At 47.2% G+C, this 20632-nt stretch overlaps 1 protein-coding gene across 2 annotated transcripts in view; it reads left to right on the top strand.

The window, feature by feature from the left end:
• Window positions 1–15912: 15912 nt before the first annotated feature.
• NFE2L2 (NFE2 like bZIP transcription factor 2) overlaps window positions 15913–20632 on the top strand; it is a 32059-nt gene continuing 27339 nt past the window's right edge. The window contains exon 1 of one of the 2 annotated variants that reach the window (XM_075317375.1): window positions 15913–16109. In XM_075317375.1, the coding sequence (XP_075173490.1) occupies window positions 16068–16109 (42 nt within the window). In that variant the 5' untranslated portion in view covers window positions 15913–16067. The remainder of the gene's footprint in view (window positions 16110–20632) is intronic. The other variant, XM_075317374.1, reaches the window with a different exon arrangement.

Here is a 20632-nt window from a genome sequence, read left to right as displayed (position 1 = left end):
ACTAGTCGCAAGGGCGTTACTTCCTTTGGCTAGTTGGCCCCCTTAGCATGTAAGTACGCCACTGTGGGCATCATAACATGCTAATGAATGCACAGCATGAGAGGATGATCTCACTCACCTCTCTGCTGCCATCGCGCCCAATGGTGGATTTTGGCTCAGTGCGCATGATCCCGGACTTTCAGTCATGCACACTATGAAGCCAGGTGTTTGAGTCCTAGCTTCAAACTCGTGTAATGCGCATGACCAAAAGTCTGGGATCATGGGCACTGAGCCGAAGTCCAGCGATGGCAGACAGAGGGAGGCATGACCATCCTCTGACGCTGCGCATTCATTAGCATGTTAGTACATCCACAGGGGCGTATTTACATGCTAAGAGGGTCGAATAACCAAAGGAAGTAACGCCCTTGTGACCAGTCTAGTCGCTGGCCTCATTTGCATATCATAAAGGTTCTTTAGAAATACTTTTTCTTAACATCTCGTTATCTATCCTAGTGTATACAGGGACAGTTGACGAAGGCTTCATAGCCGAAACGGCCGTCGGGTTGGACACAGGCCCTGTGCTGATCACCGCTTCTCTCCAGGTAAACATGATATTTTGAACACTGTTTTGTCCTTTTGGCGTCTGGGGTGCCAGGGTCCCCCCTCCATTTTTCACCTTGCACACTGTGCAATCTACATCTATACGTTTAGTGCTGATCACTTACTGTACATGATTGCTATGATATCCCTAGGAGGCAATCTATTTTAGATTGGGACCCCTGTTCTATGATGCCTATCAGTTTACATGGTGTGCCTGGAGGATCGCTGACCTTTTTATGTTAATTGTGTTCCATATTTAATTATGTACCACATGTATGGATTTGCTAATGATCTGTCAGCAGTTGGGTAAAAACCCTTAATTTCAGTGATCACCTGCCGGTGTCCACACTTGTCCTGTGCCGCCCTGCACCTATCCACCTTAATAAAGTTTATCACCTTTTGTACCTTGGACTTTGGTCGTAATTTCCTCCTGTTTTGTACATAAGTGTAACGACTTGTCCTAGTCCCCATCCAGTTGTTGTGAACACTATGGTCGTACTATACTGTCACATGTTTTTCTGGTAAATAATGGTGTGGCTGTGGCTTTCTTTGAATGCTAAGAGGGTCGAATAGCCAAGGGAAGTAACGCCCTTGTGACTAGTCTAGTCGCTGGCCTCATTTGCATATCACAAAGGATCTTTAGAAATACTTTTTCTTAAGATCTCTTTATCTATCCTAGTGTATACAGGGACAGTTAGGCAGGGATTAGTAGTATGCACAGAGCTACTTGTGGTCCTGGGTGCATATTGCACCTGACAGGTTCCCTTTAATGTAATATCACATACAATAGTACATGTATATGATCACGTGCTGAAGGAGCTCAGCAGTTAAGCTTACTCCACACACAACAGATATCAAAACCACAGCATCAAAAACAATAAAAAAAAATTCATATAGAAAAGTGCACTCAAAAATGCAATTAAAAAAAACACAAGTAACCTAAATGACATAATATGTGCAGAAATGCTGCAAAAAATCTGAAACATCATTAAAGTTAGTAAATTCTGATAATGGGAACATAGCCTAAAACTAACCCCTCTCCTTCAAGTGAAGCCCTCAATGGCATCAACTTTCTTTTTTTTTTATTCCTTAGTTCAGGAACAATACACGTATTGATGACAAATTGGAGATGTAAAAGTGGTAGTTGACAATTAGGATTAGACTGGGGCCCCAAAGGAAACTTTTTGTCAGGCTCATTCAATAGCAGAACATGATCACGCTGCTTTTATTGTACAAATAGGTCATGTTGACACAGTGTAGTCGCAATCGGGATAATACTTTTGGGTTTGATGTCAGCTGTGAATTGACAGCTGCCATCAAGCACAGGCATCTTTTTGATACCCCCATTACTAAGTGTAGAGTTAATAAGAAAAGAACAAACACAGGAAAAAAAATAGTTTATTTCAATAATCACATCTGCATACTACCTCGTTCACCAATTTCTTAACTAAAATTCCTACATAATCCAATGCTGTAATGTCCCACAGCTCCCATCAAATCAAAGCCTATGAAGCTTTGTTCTGAGCCCCATCTGTAAAATGTTCTTTTATTTTATTAGGATGTAGAAGCTTTAAAATTGTAGCAGTAATTTTTATTTTTTTCAAGGAAATCTACAAAACGTATTTTTTAGGAACCTATTCAGTTCTGAATGACTTTAGGGGACCTATATGTTGGAATACCCCCAAAAGTGGTGTCATGTTAAAAACAGCACCTCTCAACATATTCAATACTGCTATCAGGTAGTTAATTAACCCTTAAGCTATAATGCAAAGTGGCATGACCGGAAAGAAAAATGTTATTTTTAACACCTAATTGTAGCTAACTTCTGAACAGGCCCCTATAGCCGGCAGACTCTAGGCTGTTATTTGGCTGTGAATTGCCATGGCAACCATCAGGACCACACAATCATGACCTCAGGATAACAATGGGGTTAAAGAGGGAGTACTGCACGCTGTTAACCATCTAGATACCGTAGTCACTATTGACAGCAGCATCTAAGGGGTTAAATAGCCATGGTCGGTGCCAACACCATTTGTGACCGATGCAGCAGGGTGCCAGCTGTAGTGTACAGCCGACAGTTGCTGCATTTTCACCTGTGGGGATGGGAGTCATTTATATCCCAGGTCAGTTTTAAGACATTGGTGGTCTATGGTCATGTGCGGTTCTGCTGCCTTTTTTTCTGCAACAAAAACCTGCCCTCTTGGCAGTAAAAATGCTTGTGGCATTTTTTTTGAGGGGGGGGGGGTGTTGCTGTTACCTTTCCGAGATCACAATTGATTTTATCACTGTGTGTTAATGGGTCAGTAGTATGTTATGGTAAGTGCAGTCACAGGAATATAAAGGGTTACATGAAGAATGTGGATCACACTTTGTGGAATTCCTGATGTTTCGTGTTCTTCTAGCTCTAAACACTTTCCATTGTTTATAGAAAACAGGATATTCCAGCGTCCATTACACAGCAATGCAAATACATAAGTGTAATGGTCACTACATTCAGACAACCTTATCTCCCTTAGGCTAGTTTCACACTTGCATTCAGCGCATTCCGTCACTATGGAGAATAGCGCAGTCCGTTAACGGACCGCGCTATTCTCCATAGAGTTGTATGGACGACGCACTGTAACGCAAGTGTCTGCGTTGCATCCGCTAGACGACGCAGCGGCGTTATTTTGACGCTGCGTCTAGCGGATTGAACGCAGCATGTAACGTTTTTCTGCGCTTGGCGGAGTGTCAAAAAAACGCAATCTGCAGGAATCCGTTAGGCGTCCGTTGTTTTTATAATGGATGCCTATGGTGGCGGATTCCATTAGAATGCATCATTTGACGGATTCCGTTAACGCAGCTGACTTTACGCAACTGCGCATGCCCAGATGTGTAAAGTCAAGGAAAAAAAACTACAACGGACTGCGTTATTTTGTACGATCTGTAGCATGCGTTGTGCCACTATATGCAACGCATCCGTTGCATGCGTCACACAACGCAATGCTACGGATCCCGTTCAACGCAAGTGTGAAACTAGCCTTAATAAGTAATGTCAGCAATAATTTGCCATTTCCTTTTTTTTTTATTGTTTTTTATTATGTTGTTTTACACCAGAAAAATTACTACTAAGTGCCATTGGCTATGTGTGCAACTCATCTGTCCTCTGCCTGTTGTCAAGAGAGATCTGTTCATAGCAGCAGAGATGATGGAAGGATTACTCAAACTAGGGGAGAGTCTGTGTCTCTGCTCCTGCTTGTCATACTGCACAAAGATGTAAGGGAGAGGTGGGCTAACAAAGCAGACAAGCCATTAGACAATACCAGGTGCAATATGTGCTGGGAAATTAGAGAATGCAGGTTCCAGCACCTATAGTACTGGCAAAATGGTGAATAAGAGAAATGGCCCAGTCGTTTATGGGGGAAAAAAAATAAAAATCTGACCATCACTACAATATATGTCTCACTGTTTTTTTTTCACTTCCATTTTCCCTTCAAAATTTTTTTAATTTTTATTTTTTTTTTTATAAAAGATGCTCAAAAATTGTTTAGGGTCAGAAGAAGCATACATCCCTGTGGTAACCCTTTAGTGCAGGAGTGTCAAACTCATTTTCACCAAGGACCGCATCAGCATTATTGTTGCCTTCAAAGGGACACTTCTAATTGTAATGGCTCATGCAGATCACCAGCATACGACCATGGACTGCAATGCACAAACTTGCCAGGGGCTATACGACAGCTGTCCCCGGGTTGTATTGCTGTGCGATACCCGTCCCTGGGTAGTAGGGCTATAAGACAGTTGTCACTGCGTACTAGGGCTAGGGTTAGTAAGGCTATCCAAGAGCTGTCCCTTAATATTATGGGTGTATGACAGCTGTCATTGGGTAGTAGGACTATAAGAGAACTATCCCTGTGTAGTAGGGCTTTATGACACCGGTCCTTGAGTAGCAGGATTATATTACAGCTGTCCTTGGCTACTAGGGCTTGGGTAGTAGGGTTACCAAGAGATGTTCCTTGATAGTAGGGCTATATGACAGCTGTCCTTGGGTAGTCGGACTATAAGAGATCTGTCCCTGGGTAGTGAGGCTATACGACAGCTGTCCCTGGGTAGTAGGATTATATGACCGCTGTCCCTTTGTACTAGGGCTAGGGAAGTAGGGCTATCCAAGAGCTATCTCTGAGTAGTAGGGCTATAAGAGTGCTGTCCCTGGGTAGTATATCTATTAGAGAGCTGTCTCTGGGTAGAAGTGCTAAGAGCACTTTTCTTATGTCGTAGTGCTAAGACAGCTGTAATTGAGTATTAGGACTAAGAGCGTTGTCCCTGCTTAGTAGGGATAAGAGCGCTGTCCCTGAGTTGTGGGGCTAAAAGTATTTCCCTGGGTTGTAGGTCTAAAGGTACTGTCCCTGGGTAGTAGGGTTTAGAGCACTGTCCCTGTGTTGCCGGGCTAAAGGCTGTCCCTGGGTGGTAGGGCTAAATGACAGCGGTCCCCGGGTAGAAGGGCTATAAGAGAGCTGTCCCTGGGTAGTAGGGCTAAGAGCATTTTTCTTTGGTCGGAGGGCTAAGACAGCTGTCAATGGCTATTAGGCCTAATATAGCTGTCCTTGAGTAGTAGGGCTAAGAGCGTTGTCCCTGGCTTGAAGGCCTATGGGCACTGTCCCTGAGTTGTAGTGCTAAAGGTGCTGTCCCTGTGTTGTAGGGCTAAGGGCTGTCCCTGGGTAGTAGGGCTATACGACAGCTGTCTCTGGGTAGTAGGGCTATAAGAAAGCTGTCCCTGAGCAGTACAGCTAAAAGAGCTTTTTTTTGGTTGGAGGGCTAAGACAGCGGTCAATGGGTATTAGGGTTAATAGAGCTGTCCTTGAGTAGTGGGGTTAAGAGCATTGTCCTTCCTTCGTAAGGCTAAGGGTGTAGTCCTTAGGTTGTAGGGCTAAGTGCGCTGTCCCTGTGTTGCCGGGTGAAGGGCTGTCCCTGGGTAGTAGGGCTAAACGACAGCTGTCTTTGGGTAGTAGGGCTATAAGAAAGCAATTGCTAGGTAGTATAGTTATAAGAGAGCTGTCCTTGGGTAGTAGGGCTAAGAGCGTTTTTCTTTGGTTGGAGGGCTAAGACAGCTGTCAATGGCTATTAGGCCTAATAGAGCTGTCATTGAGTAGTGGGGCTAAGAGTGTTGTCCCTGGGTTGTAGGGCTATGGGCTGTCCCTAAATAGTAGGGCTATACAACAGCTGTTTCTGGGTAGTATGGCTATAAAAAAGTTGTCCCTGAGTAGTAGGTCTAAGAGCGCTTTTTTTTTGGTTGGATGGCTAAGACAGCTGTTACTTCCCTGCTTGCGGGCCACAAAAATTATGTGGCAATCTGGATTTGGCCCGAGAGCCCTAAGATTGACACCCCTGCTTTAGGGATATCTTTTTGTCTTTAGGACTTGTACAGATGAGCATATTATATGGATATATACAGATTTGTGCTGTCTGTATGCACCCATTACAATCAATGTGCCTAATTTTCCACATGGTTAACGGTCTGAGTGGAAAAAAAATCACAGCATGCACTTTTTTGATCTGATTTACAGACTAGACTAGAAGAAAAAAATAGAAAAACTTCTGCCGTACATGGAGCCAATCAAGCCAATTTGCGGATGTGACCGACCCGAGTTTTAGGACAGCCGTCTTAATTAGACTTGTCTGGAGGTGGAGTTTAGTTAGTGGGAGCAGACTGTAGAACGTTAGTCAGTCAGGAAGTGGACACAGAGGAGAAAGATCCTGGGGTCTGGAGCTGAGGCTGCTTGTCCCAGGATCAGGACAAAAGGAGTCCTAGAGCCGCAGGAAGTGCGCCATACATCTGTGGGCTCGCATCCACAGCCGGCATACCGGTGTGGAGGGACTTGGTCGCAACAAGGACCAGTCCCTAAACTAGTGGAGGACTGCAAGGCTCAGCTAGTAAACCGGAGGCTGAGGTTACTTCAAGTACCGAAGCCACCACCGCACATAACCTGCTGAAAAGGTGACCACACAGGACCAAGGGACAAGGCAGGAAAGACTCCCATAAAAGGGATCTGCGGACACAGGCTCAGGGCACTGTCTGTAGGTGCAGGGCAGGCGGGAGAGGCCAGCACAGGAAGATGACCAGGGAAGGAACACAGAAGGGTGTACTGGGTTATGCCTCCGAACTATCCGGAGATCGGCTGCAGCCCATCACAGCAGGACCCAGCACTCCGAGAGCAGCCTCTGACTAGTCGTCATAACCTGTAACTAATAACTGTGAGTAAAGACCTTGTAACTGCATTCCTGCGCTGCCCAGTTGTTGTCTGAGCCTTCGGCCCTGCACCCCGCCATTACATCTTGACACCATTGACAGCCCTGGGGCTCAGCTCTATCTGTGGAGAGATGTGCCAAATCAGCTGCATCACCACAGACCCCATGGGAACTGACTAGCAGCGGCGGCACCTATCTTACCGCACACCGCAGGTGGCGTCATGACATCTCCCCTTGTAAATAACTTTTCCTCCATCATCTTAGAACGAGACCGCCGACGTCACAGAGCCGGGCCTTGCTGCCGTGATCTCCTAGAACAGAACCGGCCCGCTAACGAGTGCTCCACGGTCCCAGTGGACGTGTCATGTGTTTCACAGATAGCACTTGTACCTAAGATTGTATATGTCATATTTCACAATTCGGATTTTTTTTTCCTCAGATCCGCACAAAAGCATGGAGACTTGTCGGATATTGATCCAACTTTGGATTATACTTGCTAATCCAAGTCTATGGATCCATGAAAGAATCGGAAAGCATCTGTGTTCTGTCCATTTTTCATGGATTGTTAGATAGAGGAAGCTGGAGAATCCTCCAAAAGGTTTTGTTTTCATCCAAGAAAAAGTTTTGAAACTCTGACGAAACTCTGATGGTAAAAACTGACACTGACCAAACGTGTACCGTTTTTTGTGCACAGGAAAAATCAAGTGTAAATGAGCCCTAAAGGCCGCTTTACACGCAATGACATCGCTAACAAGATATTGTTGGGGTCACGGAATTCATGACGCACATCCGGCCTCGTTAGCGACGTCGTTGCTGGTGCTGGACGCAGGTTGTTCGACGTTCCTGATGCAGCATACATCACTACGTGTGACACCCCAAGAATGACGAACAACAGCGTACCTGTGTCCTCCGGCAACGAGATGGGCGTGACGTTAATGCGGCTGCTCTCCGCCCCTCCGCTTCTATTGGTGGCCCGCTGATTGACGTCGCTGTGACGCCGTACAAATTGCCCCCTTAAAAAAGAGGTTGTTCGCCGCCCGCAGCGACGTCACTAGGAAGGTAAGTATGTGTGAGGCGTCCTAGCGATATTGTTCGCTATGGGCAGCGATTTGCCTGTGACGCACAAACGACGGGGGCGGGTGCTATCGCTAGCGACATCACTAGCGATGTCGCTGCGTGTAAAGCGGCCTTTAGAGTTACCGTTCGCTTATCACCTATGCAATCATCACAAAAACTGAATGACAACTAGCAGAGTTCATAAAAATGAAGAATTGATACAGATAATATATTGGATGCTTCTTTTTTTCTAAACAATGAGTTTACAATATGTGCTGAAACCATAAAACAGTGATATTCAGAGGTGAGGAATATGGATATTTAGTAGATTCTCAAGAATAACCTGACATCTGAAAAATCTTCAATTCCTGATACATACTATGAAAGAAGGGTACTATTGTCATCAATGTTTTCCATCAGTGTGCCATCTGTGTTTTCCCGGCCCACAATCAGTGTTTGCAGCGTTTTGGATGTAGCAGGTTTTCGCTGCATCCAAAACGCTGTGTTGTACAGTACAAGCACAGTGGATGGAATTTCTAGAAATCCGTGCCCACTGTGTGCTTGTTTTTTCTGCAGCAAACACAGACCTGCGGTGCAGCTTTCCAGACCGCAGCATGTCAATTGTTTGCTGCGGATTTGCATGCGTCCTCCGTAGGGAGAACACAAGCGAGAGACCGCAGCGCACCGAACTCTGATCGTGGACACGAGCAGCTGTGGTCTCCTGTGGAGGATTCTCACGGCCCCACAGGTCAGGACCCGTTGCGTCCAGGACGCAGTGAGTCCTGATCGTGGGCACATACCCTTATGCTTACGAATGTGAAACACAAACAGCACATGAATGGCACACAGATGCACTCCAGTTCTGTATGTGTTTTTCACGGAGCCACAGACTTGTATTGGCCCTTGTCATCCATACTGCCGGAAAAATGGACATACAGTGGGTACGGAAAGTATTCACACCCCTTTAAATTTTTCACTTTGTTTCATTGCAGCCATTTGGTAAATTAAAAAAAGTTCATTTTTTTCTCATTAATGTACACTCTGCACCCCATCTAGACAGTAAAAATACTCAGAAATGTAGACATTTTTGCAAATTTATTAAACAAGAAAAATCTGAACTATCACACGGTCATAAGTATTAGGACCCTTTGCTTAGTATTGAGTAGAAGCACCCTTTTGAGCTAGAACAGCCATGAATCTTCTTGGGAATGATGCAACACTTGATTGGATTGTCTTCCCCAATTTTCAGTACATTGCATGGTAAAGTCAATGGCATCAGTCAAAGCTATAAGGAAACAACAAGCCCTCATATGAAGATCTTAAAAAAAAATGAAAAAGATATGGTTCTTGGTAGAAGAGGAGGAAAAAAAACAAAAGCACAAAAACAAAAATTGGCTGCCTTATTAAGACGTTAAAGGGGTTGTCCAAGATACGCCAAACATAGCTGCTGCTTTCTTCTACACTCCCTGACAGACGTTCTGGTGCTTATCCATGTTATCTAAATAAAAGCTTATAACCTGACTTTAAATTCATCCATTGGTTTTATAAATTACTTTTTGAAAGCTGAAACCCTCCCAAATTTGGTTTAGGTTATGAAAATAAATTTGCCACCTTGTCATATAATGCACCCAATCCTAGTTTACATCCTCACCTGTACTCACTAAATGATCGGTTAATTAGTGGGTGTGTATAAAAAGAAACCCAGCACCCCAGACTTTCACTTGAACTGCAACTTTACCTCTGACAACATGCCAAAAAACCACCCTGCGACCAAAACCTTGATTAGCAAGAGGCTGAAGACCAGATCCACTGCAGAGGTGGCTGACACCTTTAATGTGTCTCAGCGTCAAGTACAAAGATTTAAAAAAAGATTTGAAGAGACTGGAGATGTTTCTGACAAGCCCAGGTCCGGCAGATCCCACAAGACAACTGCTCAGGAGGAACGTTTGCTGGTTAGAAAATGCAAAGCCAGCCCCTCTTCCACTGCAGCAGAGCTCCAACAGGCATGGTCACCTCAAGTCTCTGTGTCAACTAGAACAGTTTGTAGGATTCTGCCTCGAAATGGCCTCCATGGTCGAATCAGTGCCCAGAAGCCAGCACTAAGCAAAAGGCAATTAAAAAAACGTGTGGCATTTGCCAAGTCCCACAGCCTGCTAAACAGATGGACGCTGGAAAAGTGGCAGAAGGTGGATTTCTCTGATGAATCTTCAGTTGAATTACACCACAGCCGCCTCAAATACTGCAGGAGACCTACTGGAGCCCGTATGGATCCAGAAAACAGTTAAGTTTGGTGGTGGAAAGATCATGGTCTGGGGTTACATTCAGTATGGGGGGGTGTGCAAAACATTTGCAAGGTGAAAGGCAATATCAATAGTCTAAAATTTCAAGAAGTATTAGCTGCCTCTTACATTCCCAATCATAAAAGGGGTCAAATTCTGCAGCAGGATGGTGCTCCATCTCATCCATCCATCTCTACAACAAAGTTCTTCCTGGCAAAGAAGATCAAGGTGCTCAAGGACTGGCCAGCCCAGTCACCAGACACGAACATCATTGAGCATGTTTGGGGTAGGATGAAAGAGGAAGCTTGGAAGACAAAACTAAAGAATCTAGATGAACTCTAGGAGGCATGTAAGACTGCATTCTTTGCTATTCCTGATGACTTCATCAATAAATTGTATAAATCATCGTTGAACCGCATGAATGCAGTCCTTCAAGCTCATGGAAGTCACACAAAATATTAAATATGGCTCTAATAGCACCACAACTTCATTCACCAATGTTATGCAACATATCTTTGTATTAGAAGGTAAATATTTGTTTGAATTTCACATTACTTTCTGTGGGAGACAAAACTTTTGTCTTGCCAAAATCTGACCTTTTTGTGTTCATTAAATGATCGATATTTCAGCTTTTCAGCAACTTTTTTTATAACCTAAACCAAATTTGGGAGGGTTTCAGCTTTCAAAAGAGTAATTTATAAAACCAATGGATGAATTTAAAGTCAGGTTATAAGCTTTTATTTACATAACATGGATAAGCAACAGAACTTCTGTCTCTGTCAGGGAGTGTAGAAACACCTTATTGTCCATGAGTTGTGTTAGGTTTTATAGCCCAGGTGCTCATGTGAATCACACACTTACAAACAAACTTGCCCCCAGCTAAGTTGGTATTATGTACAATTATGGATTCGGGCTGAGCTGTAATACCACATGCAACATGAGTATAGATATGGCGCTGTTTTTTGACAATCCCTTTTGACCTCTTAACGCTACATGAGAGATATATCTGTCATGGAGCATATAAGGGACTTTGAAGCAAGCTCAGAAGCAGAGGGGAGCTGTAGGCCAATTATACTGTGTATAGGGAAGCTGTAGGCCAATTATACTATGTATAGGGAAGCTGTAGTCCCACCATACTGTGTATAGGGAAGCTGTAGACCCACCATACTATGTATAGGGGAGCTCTGGGCCCATCATACTGTGTATGGGGAGTTCTGGGCCTATCATACTGTGTATAGGGGAGCTGTGGGCTCATCATACTGTGTATAGGGGAGTTGTGGGCCCACCATACTGTGTATAGGGGAGCTATGGGCCCATCATATTATGCATAGAGAAGCTGTGGGCCCATCATGCTTTGTATAGGGGAGCTGTGGGCTCATCATACTGTCCATAGAGGAATTGTGAGCCCATCATATTGTGTATAGGGAAGCTGTGAACCCATCAAACTATGTATATGTAGCACCCACGGGGCAGGGGTTAAACTTACTCGTCGCTGAGCTGGTGATGTCGGGTCTGGGATGTCACGGGTGGCCCTGCCCGCCTTCGTGGCCCCGAGGTGGACACCAAAAGGGGGGAATGGAGATGGGATGAGGATGGGTGATGATGAGGATGATAGGAGTTGTGGTTGTCTTGTGACGGCACCTGTGGTAAGCGGCCAGGGATTAGCCGCTGCTGTGGTCGCTGTCCTCTGGGGTGGATGGTGTCACAGCTAGGATAGTTCAGCTTCCTGCATGTGAAGCTAGCCCTAGGGAGGATGATGGAGGTAGTAGCGGCCGTTGGGACCAGAGCGCGGGGCGACGGCGATGGCAATGATGGGTTGACACAGTGGTTGCGGTTCAAGGTCTTTTACAGTTCACAGTTCAGTTGTCACCCTGGGAGTGCCGGTTTCCGCCGTGATGAACCCCAGCCGATCCCGGGTACCTCAGAAGCCACCACCGATGTTGTGGAGTGTGAGACCTTCCTTCCTTGCACTTTCTGTGTGGATGCCCATGACCTGAAGTTCTTGGGGACCCCTGATCGGTATTAAAGTTCCTGTCCCGTTCGCAGGCAGCTTGAATCAAACGTGGGCCCGACCATGGTCCTGACTCCTGACTCTTTGTGCTGCTGTGCCCTCGGATCTTTGGTGGCAAGAGAGACATGAAATCCCCCTGTCCTGTAGAATCTGGTGGAGTGTACGCCACCCTAAGGTTCTGCATCCTGAACTGCGCTGATGCTGAGGGAACTATTGAGCTCTACCTCCAGCTACCCTGTTGCTCCTGTGTCCCACAGCTCCACTGGTCATCTCCTGTTCCTTCCAGTCTGCCCGGTCCTAACTGTGGAAGCTCTTAAGCACTCTCCACAGTGACTGTGTTGTTCTGAGTCTCGGACTATTCTATGGTAAGAACTATGTGTTCTCTCACTTCCCCTGTGTTTCCCCCACCTTCCTGATGACTCAATGGTGACTGGGAAAGACCTGTTGTTATGGTGACCACCTTTAGCCCAGTTCAAGCGGGAAAGCACCTGAGCTGTGTGTGTTGTGTAAGTGAAAACCAGTAGTTAGCCTCTTCCTTACCCGGGATGAGTATTGCACCTTAAGTCACATGCAATACCCTGTAGCGACTGAGCCTCAGGGACGCCACATATAGGGGAGCTGTGGGCCCACCATACTGTGTATATGGGATGTGTGGGCCCTTCATACTGTCCATAGAGGATCTGTGGGCTGATCATTCTGTTTATTGGGGAGCTGTGGGCCCATCATACTGTGTATTGGGGAGCTGTGGGCTCACCATACTGTGCATATGGAAGCTGTGGGCCCATCATACTGTGCATAGGGGAGCTGTGGGCCCACCATACTGTGCATATGGAAGCTGTGGGCCCATCTTACTGTGTATTGGGGAGCTGTGGGCTCACCATACTGTGCATATGGAAGCTGTGGGCCCATCATACTGTGTATTGGGGAGCTGTGGGCCCACCATACTGTGCATATGGAAGCTGTGGGCCCATCATACTGTGCATAGGGGAGCTGTGGGCCCACCACCACACTCTGTATAGGGGAGTTGTGGGCCCATTATACAGTGTATATGGAGCTGTGGGTCTATCATACTGTGTATACAGGAGCTATGGGCACATCATACTGTGTATAGGGAAGCTGTGGGCCCATCATACTGTCTATAGGGGAGGTGTGGGGTCATCATACTGTGTATAGGGAAGCTGTGGGCCCAACATACTGTCTATAGGGGAGGTGTGGGCCCACCATACTGTGTATAGGGAAGCTGTGGGCCCATTATACAGTGTATATGGAGCTGTGGGTCTATCATACTGTGTATACGGGAGCTATGGGCACATCATACTGTGTATAGGGAAGCTGTGGGCCTATCATACTGTCTATAGGGGATGTGTGGGGTCATCATACTGTGTATAGGGAAGCTGTGGGCCCAACATACTGTCTATAGGGGAGGTGTGGGCCCACCATACTGTGTATAGGGAAGCTGTGGGCCCAACATACTGTCTATAGGGGAGGTGTGGGGTCATCATACTGTGTATAGGGAAGCTGTGGGCCCACCATACTGTGCATAGGGGAGCTGTGGGCCCACCATACTGTGCATAGGGGAGCTGTGGGCCCACCATACTGTGCATAGGGGAGCTGTGGGCCCACCATACTGTGCATAGGGGAGCTGTGGGCCCACCATACTGTGTATAGGGGAGCTGTGGGCCCACCATACTGTGTATAGGGGAGCTGTGGGCCCACCATACTGTGCATAGGGGAGCTGTGGGCCCACCATACTGTGTATAGGGGAGCTGTGGGCCCACCATACTGTGTATAGCGAAGCTGTGGGTCCACCATACTGTGCATAGGGAAGGTGTTGGTCCACCATACTGTGCATAGGGGAGCTGTGGGCCCACCATACTGTGCATAGGGGAGCTGTGGGCCCACCATACTGTGTATAGGGGAGCTGTGGGCCCACCATACTGTGTATAGGGGAGCTGTGGGCCCACCATACTGTGCATAGGGGAGCTGTGGGCCCACCATACTGTGTATAGGGGAGCTGTGGGCCCACCATACTGTGTATAGCGAAGCTGTGGGTCCACCATACTGTGCATAGGGAAGGTGTTGGTCCACCATACTGTGTATAGGGAAGCTGTGGGCCCAACATACTGTCTATAGGGGAGGTGTGGGCCCACCATACTGTGTATAGGGAAGCTGTGGGCCCATTATACAGTGTATATGGAGCTGTGGGTCTATCATACTGTGTATACGGGAGCTATGGGCACATCATACTGTGTATAGGGAAGCTGTGGGCCTATCATACTGTCTATAGGGGATGTGTGGGGTCATCATACTGTGTATAGGGAAGCTGTGGGCCCAACATACTGTCTATAGGGGAGGTGTGGGCCCACCATACTGTGTATAGGGAAGCTGTGGGCCCAACATACTGTCTATAGGGGAGGTGTGGGGTCATCATACTGTGTATAGGGAAGCTGTGGGCCCACCATACTGTGCATAGGGGAGCTGTGGGCCCACCATACTGTGCATAGGGGAGCTGTGGGCCCACCATACTGTGCATAGGGGAGCTGTGGGCCCACCATACTGTGCATAGGGGAGCTGTGGGCCCACCATACTGTATATAGGGGAGCTGTGGGCCCACCATACTGTGTATAGGGGAGCTGTGGGCCCACCATACTGTGCATAGGGGAGCTGTGGGCCCACCATACTGTGTATAGGGGAGCTGTGGGCCCACCATACTGTGTATAGCGAAGCTGTGGGTCCACCATACTGTGCATAGGGAAGGTGTTGGTCCACCATACTGTGCATAGGGGAGCTGTGGGCCCACCATACTGTGTATAGGGGAGGTGTGGGCCCACTATACAGTGTATATGGAGCTGTGGGCCCACCATACTGTGTATAGGGGAGGTGTGGGCCCACTATACAGTGTATATGGAGCTGTGGGCCCACCATACTGTGTATAGGGGAGGTGTGGGCCCACTATACAGTGTATATGGAGCTGTGGACCGATTATACTGTGTATAGGGTAGCTGCAGGGTCTCAGAAGACATTATTAAATGTTACGTGGGCACTGGGGGCATTACTACTGTCTGGGGCAAAATGTGGACACTATTTTCTAGGCCGCTAGGGCATTTACACAGGACATCAATATACTCTAGGGAACAATGTTTTCCATCTAGAGGGCACAGATTAGCCATTACTCTGTACTGTAATCTATTACATACGTTCTGTAGGACTGGTGTATACCACTATATTGTCACCATATGGCGGTAATATTGGTGTTGGTCATTGTATAGACTTATTTTCAGTCGTCATCTGCTGGGGTTCCCCTGTACCCACAAATAGGCTGTGCCACCGTAGTTGCAATCATGGTTACCGATTAGGGGCCCACTCAGATGTTTCGCCCACTGAGCTGAACCCCTGGCTAACCCTCTGGGCTAAACCTTGCCCCCCTGAATACCTTCTTTTACTGCACTTTCTTCAGTTTATGAATTTGGTATTTGTAGGTGATGTAAGCACCAGAAATCCTCTGATTCGCGCGGATTCCGCTGTTATCTGCAGAGATCGCGGCGTTACATAAGAACAGCAACTTTCCTGGCATAAAACATAGAAGCTGTCTCCGTGTGAGATCCCAGCTGGCAATAACAGGGTTAATAAAGAGGGCGTGGCCGAGAGGTGGTCGGATGTAACTCCGCCCACTACATCGTGATGAATTGCGTCATCACCAGTGGGCGGGGATTATAGAGGGATTCTGCGCACTGATTGGTGGAGACGGCTTGACAGTCGACTTTGGCCGTGTTGCCCCGGACTTTCCCGTCATTTCGCTTAGGACGGTCCTGAGAAGAGTAACAGTCACCGGGCCGGGAAGAGTAACGAGGGGGAGGCGCGACACCGGGCTACACTGCGACAATCCACGGAGGATCACCCGGCCGGGGCTAGGGGCCATCATGATGGAGATAGAGTTACCCCCCTCCAAGCAGTCACCGCAGGTGAGCGGAGCCGGCGCTGACGTCACCAAGGTGCTCGATACGACCAGCGCCATGCGATGCGATGCGATATTGATCGTATCTGTGCTGCCAAAGTAAAAGTTTTGTTTTTTTAATTAATTTTGACCAGATAAAATGGAAAAAAGAGCTATAGCCGTCACCAGAGGACACTGGCCGATGCTGGAGGAGGCAGAAAGTACTGCCCCGATTATCTGCCGAATTAGGCAATAAAAATTGGGATGTTATGAAATCTGGCCAATAATTCCAGGAGCGGTGAAGGCGGGTCCGGCTAATCGCCAGCGATCCGCTCACCCGATTACAGCAGGCAGGTCATGTGATCTCCGGATCAGGGGGGGGGGCACATACTTTTCTCAGGGCATTGTTCAGACCTGGCGTGAGGCCTGTGACGTCTGCACTTCCTCTGCTGCTGTCCCCGGAGCAATGAGACAGTTTCTAGAGACAGTGAAGTGTCCTGTAGTGGTGAAAAGTGCGAGGAGTCACCTGTCACCGCAGATCGGAGTGTCCTCTGACCTCAGATGCTGCAGAACCTCATGCGGCCGCTCTGTCATGTCCTATAAGGTGCCCAAGACACAATGTGGCCACAACTGCCCCGCCTGGGGCAAGGACGAGAAAGTGTTATGTCCCCGTACACACCTAACGCCGCACGATCCGGCATCTTATATCTATGTAATTGATACAATGTGTGGAGAATTGTGCAAGTTCAGAATGTTTTATTGATGTTTTTTGTTTTTTTGGGGGGGGGGGGGGGGGGGGGGGCGGTGCAACCCGAGCAGTTGTTTGTGATAACCATGGATGGGGTTAATGTCCTCTTGGTCCTGTCTCCCAGTGACCCCCTCCATCCTCCATACTGGAGCTCAATGGCTGGAATTTGCATATTTTCTCCTGAATGTGCAGAGTCACCGAAGGGGGGCTCCTTAGGGGGCTCAGGGGATCATCCAGGAGTAAGAGCAGCGTAGGGTGCGGGGCGATCCTGATAACACATACACCAGGCGTGTGCGCACTATGCTCTGTGCCCTATGCTGTGTCCCCTGTACCCTATTCTGTGCCCTATGCTCTGCGTCTTATGCCCTATGCTGTGTTCCCCGTGCCCTATGCTCTGCGACTTGTGCCCTATGCCCTGTGCGATATCCAGTGGCATAGGGCATAGTGGCATCATGGCACAGGGCACTGAGCATAGGGCACCAGGAACATGACATAGTGCCCTGTGCCATGATCTGTGTGCTCTGTCATGTTCCTGGTGCCCTATGCTCTGCGTCTTATGCCGTGTGCCCTACACAGCATGCCCTATGCCCCATGCCAAGATTTATGTGCCATGTGCCCTATGTCGTATCCCCAGTGCCCTATGCTCTGAGTCTTGTGCCCTGTGCCATATGCAGTGTTCCCTGTGCCCTATGCTCAGTGCCATGATTTGTGTGCCCTATGCTCCATGCCATGATCTATGTGCAGTGTTCCCAGTGCCCTTTTGCTCTGCGCCTTGTGCCCTATGCCCCATGCCATGATCTATGTGCCCTGCGTCTTATGCCGTGTGCCCTGCGTCTTATGCCGTGTGCCCTGGGCTCTGTCCCCTGTACCCTGGGCTCTGGGCCGTCGCTCAGCTCAGTAATAGTTTATACTTTTTGTTTATTTCAAGTCAAAATATTCATAGTTTCTTTCCTCTGTAAATGAGAGAAATAATAACTTTTTTGTTAAGGCCTCGTTCAGACGTCCGTTTCGTCACATACATGTTCTAGCAGCGTTTCGTTTTTTTCCTTTAGGGCATGTACCCATTAGTCTATGGTCCTGTTCACATGTCCGTGTTTTTGGGACATTCATGAGAAATCATGGCTCCAATGCGCCCATTCTAACTCACCCAACGTCTCCTTTTAAACAGCAAAAAAAAATGAAAATTGGACAATGTCATCCGCTTGTTCACCAGAGCGCGGCCCACATTGTTTTTTTTCCTGTTTAATGGGTAAGGAGAAAAACGGATACACCGAGTGGTATAAATGGCACAGGGCCCAAAAAATGGATGAAGATCTCATACAGTGCACTAATGAAATATGGTCTGCTTCTTCTCAAATGGGGAAAAGAACCATGTCTGATGAGGCCTTGGTTAGAATTCTGTTCCTCTCGAGAGTCTAATCGCTTCCTTGTCTCTAATGGCCGCCATATTGGTTGATGTTGGGCTTTCGTAAGATGTAGAGTGGGACAGACGCATACTGAATGTTTTTGTATTTTTTTTATTTATTTTGGGTGGGCAGAGGAGTTGTATCTCTTTAAGAAAATCTTGAAACCCTTTCTCATGTATTATCCTTACCTGTTGTGTGGCCCTTTGTCTCTGTTACATTGTTATAAGTGTTACTATACATAGAAGTAAATGTGACAACTTGTACATAGTATTTGTAGCAATCACCAGTCTGAAGGTTATTTGAAGGGCACTTGTGCTGCTGGTGAAAGGACCTAATTATTGTTGCATGTTTTATGTATTATGAGCCAGAGCTGAGACAGTCATTAGACGTCCTTAAAGGGGTTGTCCAGGATTTTAAAGAATAACCTAAAGGGGTTGTCCAGGTAGTTTTCAATGACCTAATCTCCCTTGCAAAATAACAACCCCATATATCCCTTCTTGCACTGGCCCTGCTACAGCGACAACAGCGCGGGTTTCCCGGGCCTTGTGTAACATTATTGTGCCACGTGAGCCCTGCAGCCAATCGGTGACCTTATTATGCCACGTGAGCCCTGCAGCCAATCGGTGACATTATTGTGCCACGTGAGCCCTGCAGCCAATCGGTGACATTATTGTGCCACGTGAGCCCTGCAGCCAATCGGTGACATTATTGTGCCACGTGAGCCCTGCAGCCAATCGGTGACATTATTGTGCCACGTAAGCCCTGCAGCCAATCGGTGACATTATTGTGCCACGTGAGCCCTGCAGCCAATCGGCGGCCACTATTGGGCTGTTGTGCCGCCACCTCTCCAGTGTGTCCTAGGTTCCCGTCTTCAGATGAACCTCAGACAAATGGAAGTAGTAAGAGGACATAATAATATTTATTTATTATTATAATAATAATAATAATAATAATGACAGCAGTTCAGTAGCAGATACTGATTGGCTATTAGGGTCCCAATTTTTAAAGATGGATTGCCATATTTTGTTTAAAGGGGTTGTTCACGACTTGGATGACCGCTTTTCATTCCCCTTGTTCTCTCCCACCCCATGTAAAAATAAATAAGCCCATGTTCCTTTTTGGTGCAGCCAAGATTCCAGCGATGTCTGAAGTTGCGTTGCCAGGGCCTCTTGACATTATGATACGTGACCTCCGCAACCAATCAGTGCTGGCTTCTTTCTCCCCACCTTCAGACGATTGAGCAGGAAGTCAGCGCTGCGCTCACATCCTGGTGATATGTCTGATGATGGCGAGACAGATGCCAGTTGGTCGCGGGGTCCGCGTGTCATAATGTTACGTGGGCACAGACAACGCGACTTCAGACCATGGCCGCATCGGAGGTGAGTATAGGTTTATTTTTACAGGGACGAACAAGGGGAATGAAAAGGGGTTGTCCAAGAAGTGGACATCCCTTTTGAAGAGGGAATTTGCTTAAAAGATGCCAGAGCTTAAGTTGTGATGGTCATTGAATATCATGCTAAGTTCTTTGGGGCCAGGGAATATTTCAGGTCAGGGGTCCAAAGACAACACAAGGGCAGAGCTTTACCTTAGGGGACAGTCCTTTAGTGTAATTCATAGCTATGGCTCCCGAATACATTTAGTAGAGATGGGGGATAAGTGGCTAGGAATCTCTGACGTTTCTTATCGTTGCGGGACACTAATATCAGGCGGGTAAATGTGGGGCCTGGTGGATTCTTGTTTTCTGCAATGGTGGATATTTGAGGTCGGTCCGGTATAGAGCCAATATACTAACTACAGTCTATGTTCATGGTGAGATTGGGAAAGTTTGGGTCTTACTCACAAGTTACACACAACGTGGTTTTGTCACTCAAATAGGGGCCCTTGTGTTTTCCCAGATAGCGGCTGAGTCCTTGTTGGATTACTCCTCACCTCGTGGGGCCCTGTAGCTGGGTCATCCACCTTAGGGTGTACTGACTTCTGCAAACAGGTTTAGCTTTGTAAGAAGCTACATAGAAAAACAATCCATGGAAATGGAAAGACTCCGTGTTTACACAGCACACAGTACAGCATTTCCATAATCGCGGCACATGGAAGCCATTTGAGCTTGCAGCAGCCATTTTTTTTTTTTTTTTATCTACAAGACCTGGTTTGAATGAATTTCCATAGTAATTAGGTAAAGAGAGAATAAAATTACTCAATATTAATGTAAATACAATAGTCCCTGCACAGAGGAGACCTCGGCGTCACGCCTATTCTTACTCCTGTCACGCAACCTCTTGGCGCTGGATGAGGAGCCGCCCTGACCTGCAGCCTGTGGCTCCTGCAAGACTACAACCCCAGCTTCCCGCCAACTGGGCATGCTGGGACTTGTAGTTTCATAATATCTGGGGAATAATC

The sequence above is a fragment of the Anomaloglossus baeobatrachus genome, chromosome 7, assembly GCF_048569485.1.
Source record: "Anomaloglossus baeobatrachus isolate aAnoBae1 chromosome 7, aAnoBae1.hap1, whole genome shotgun sequence".
In the NCBI taxonomy this organism is placed as follows: domain Eukaryota; kingdom Metazoa; phylum Chordata; class Amphibia; order Anura; family Aromobatidae; genus Anomaloglossus; species Anomaloglossus baeobatrachus.
This window is presented reverse-complemented; position numbering and strand designations above follow the sequence as displayed.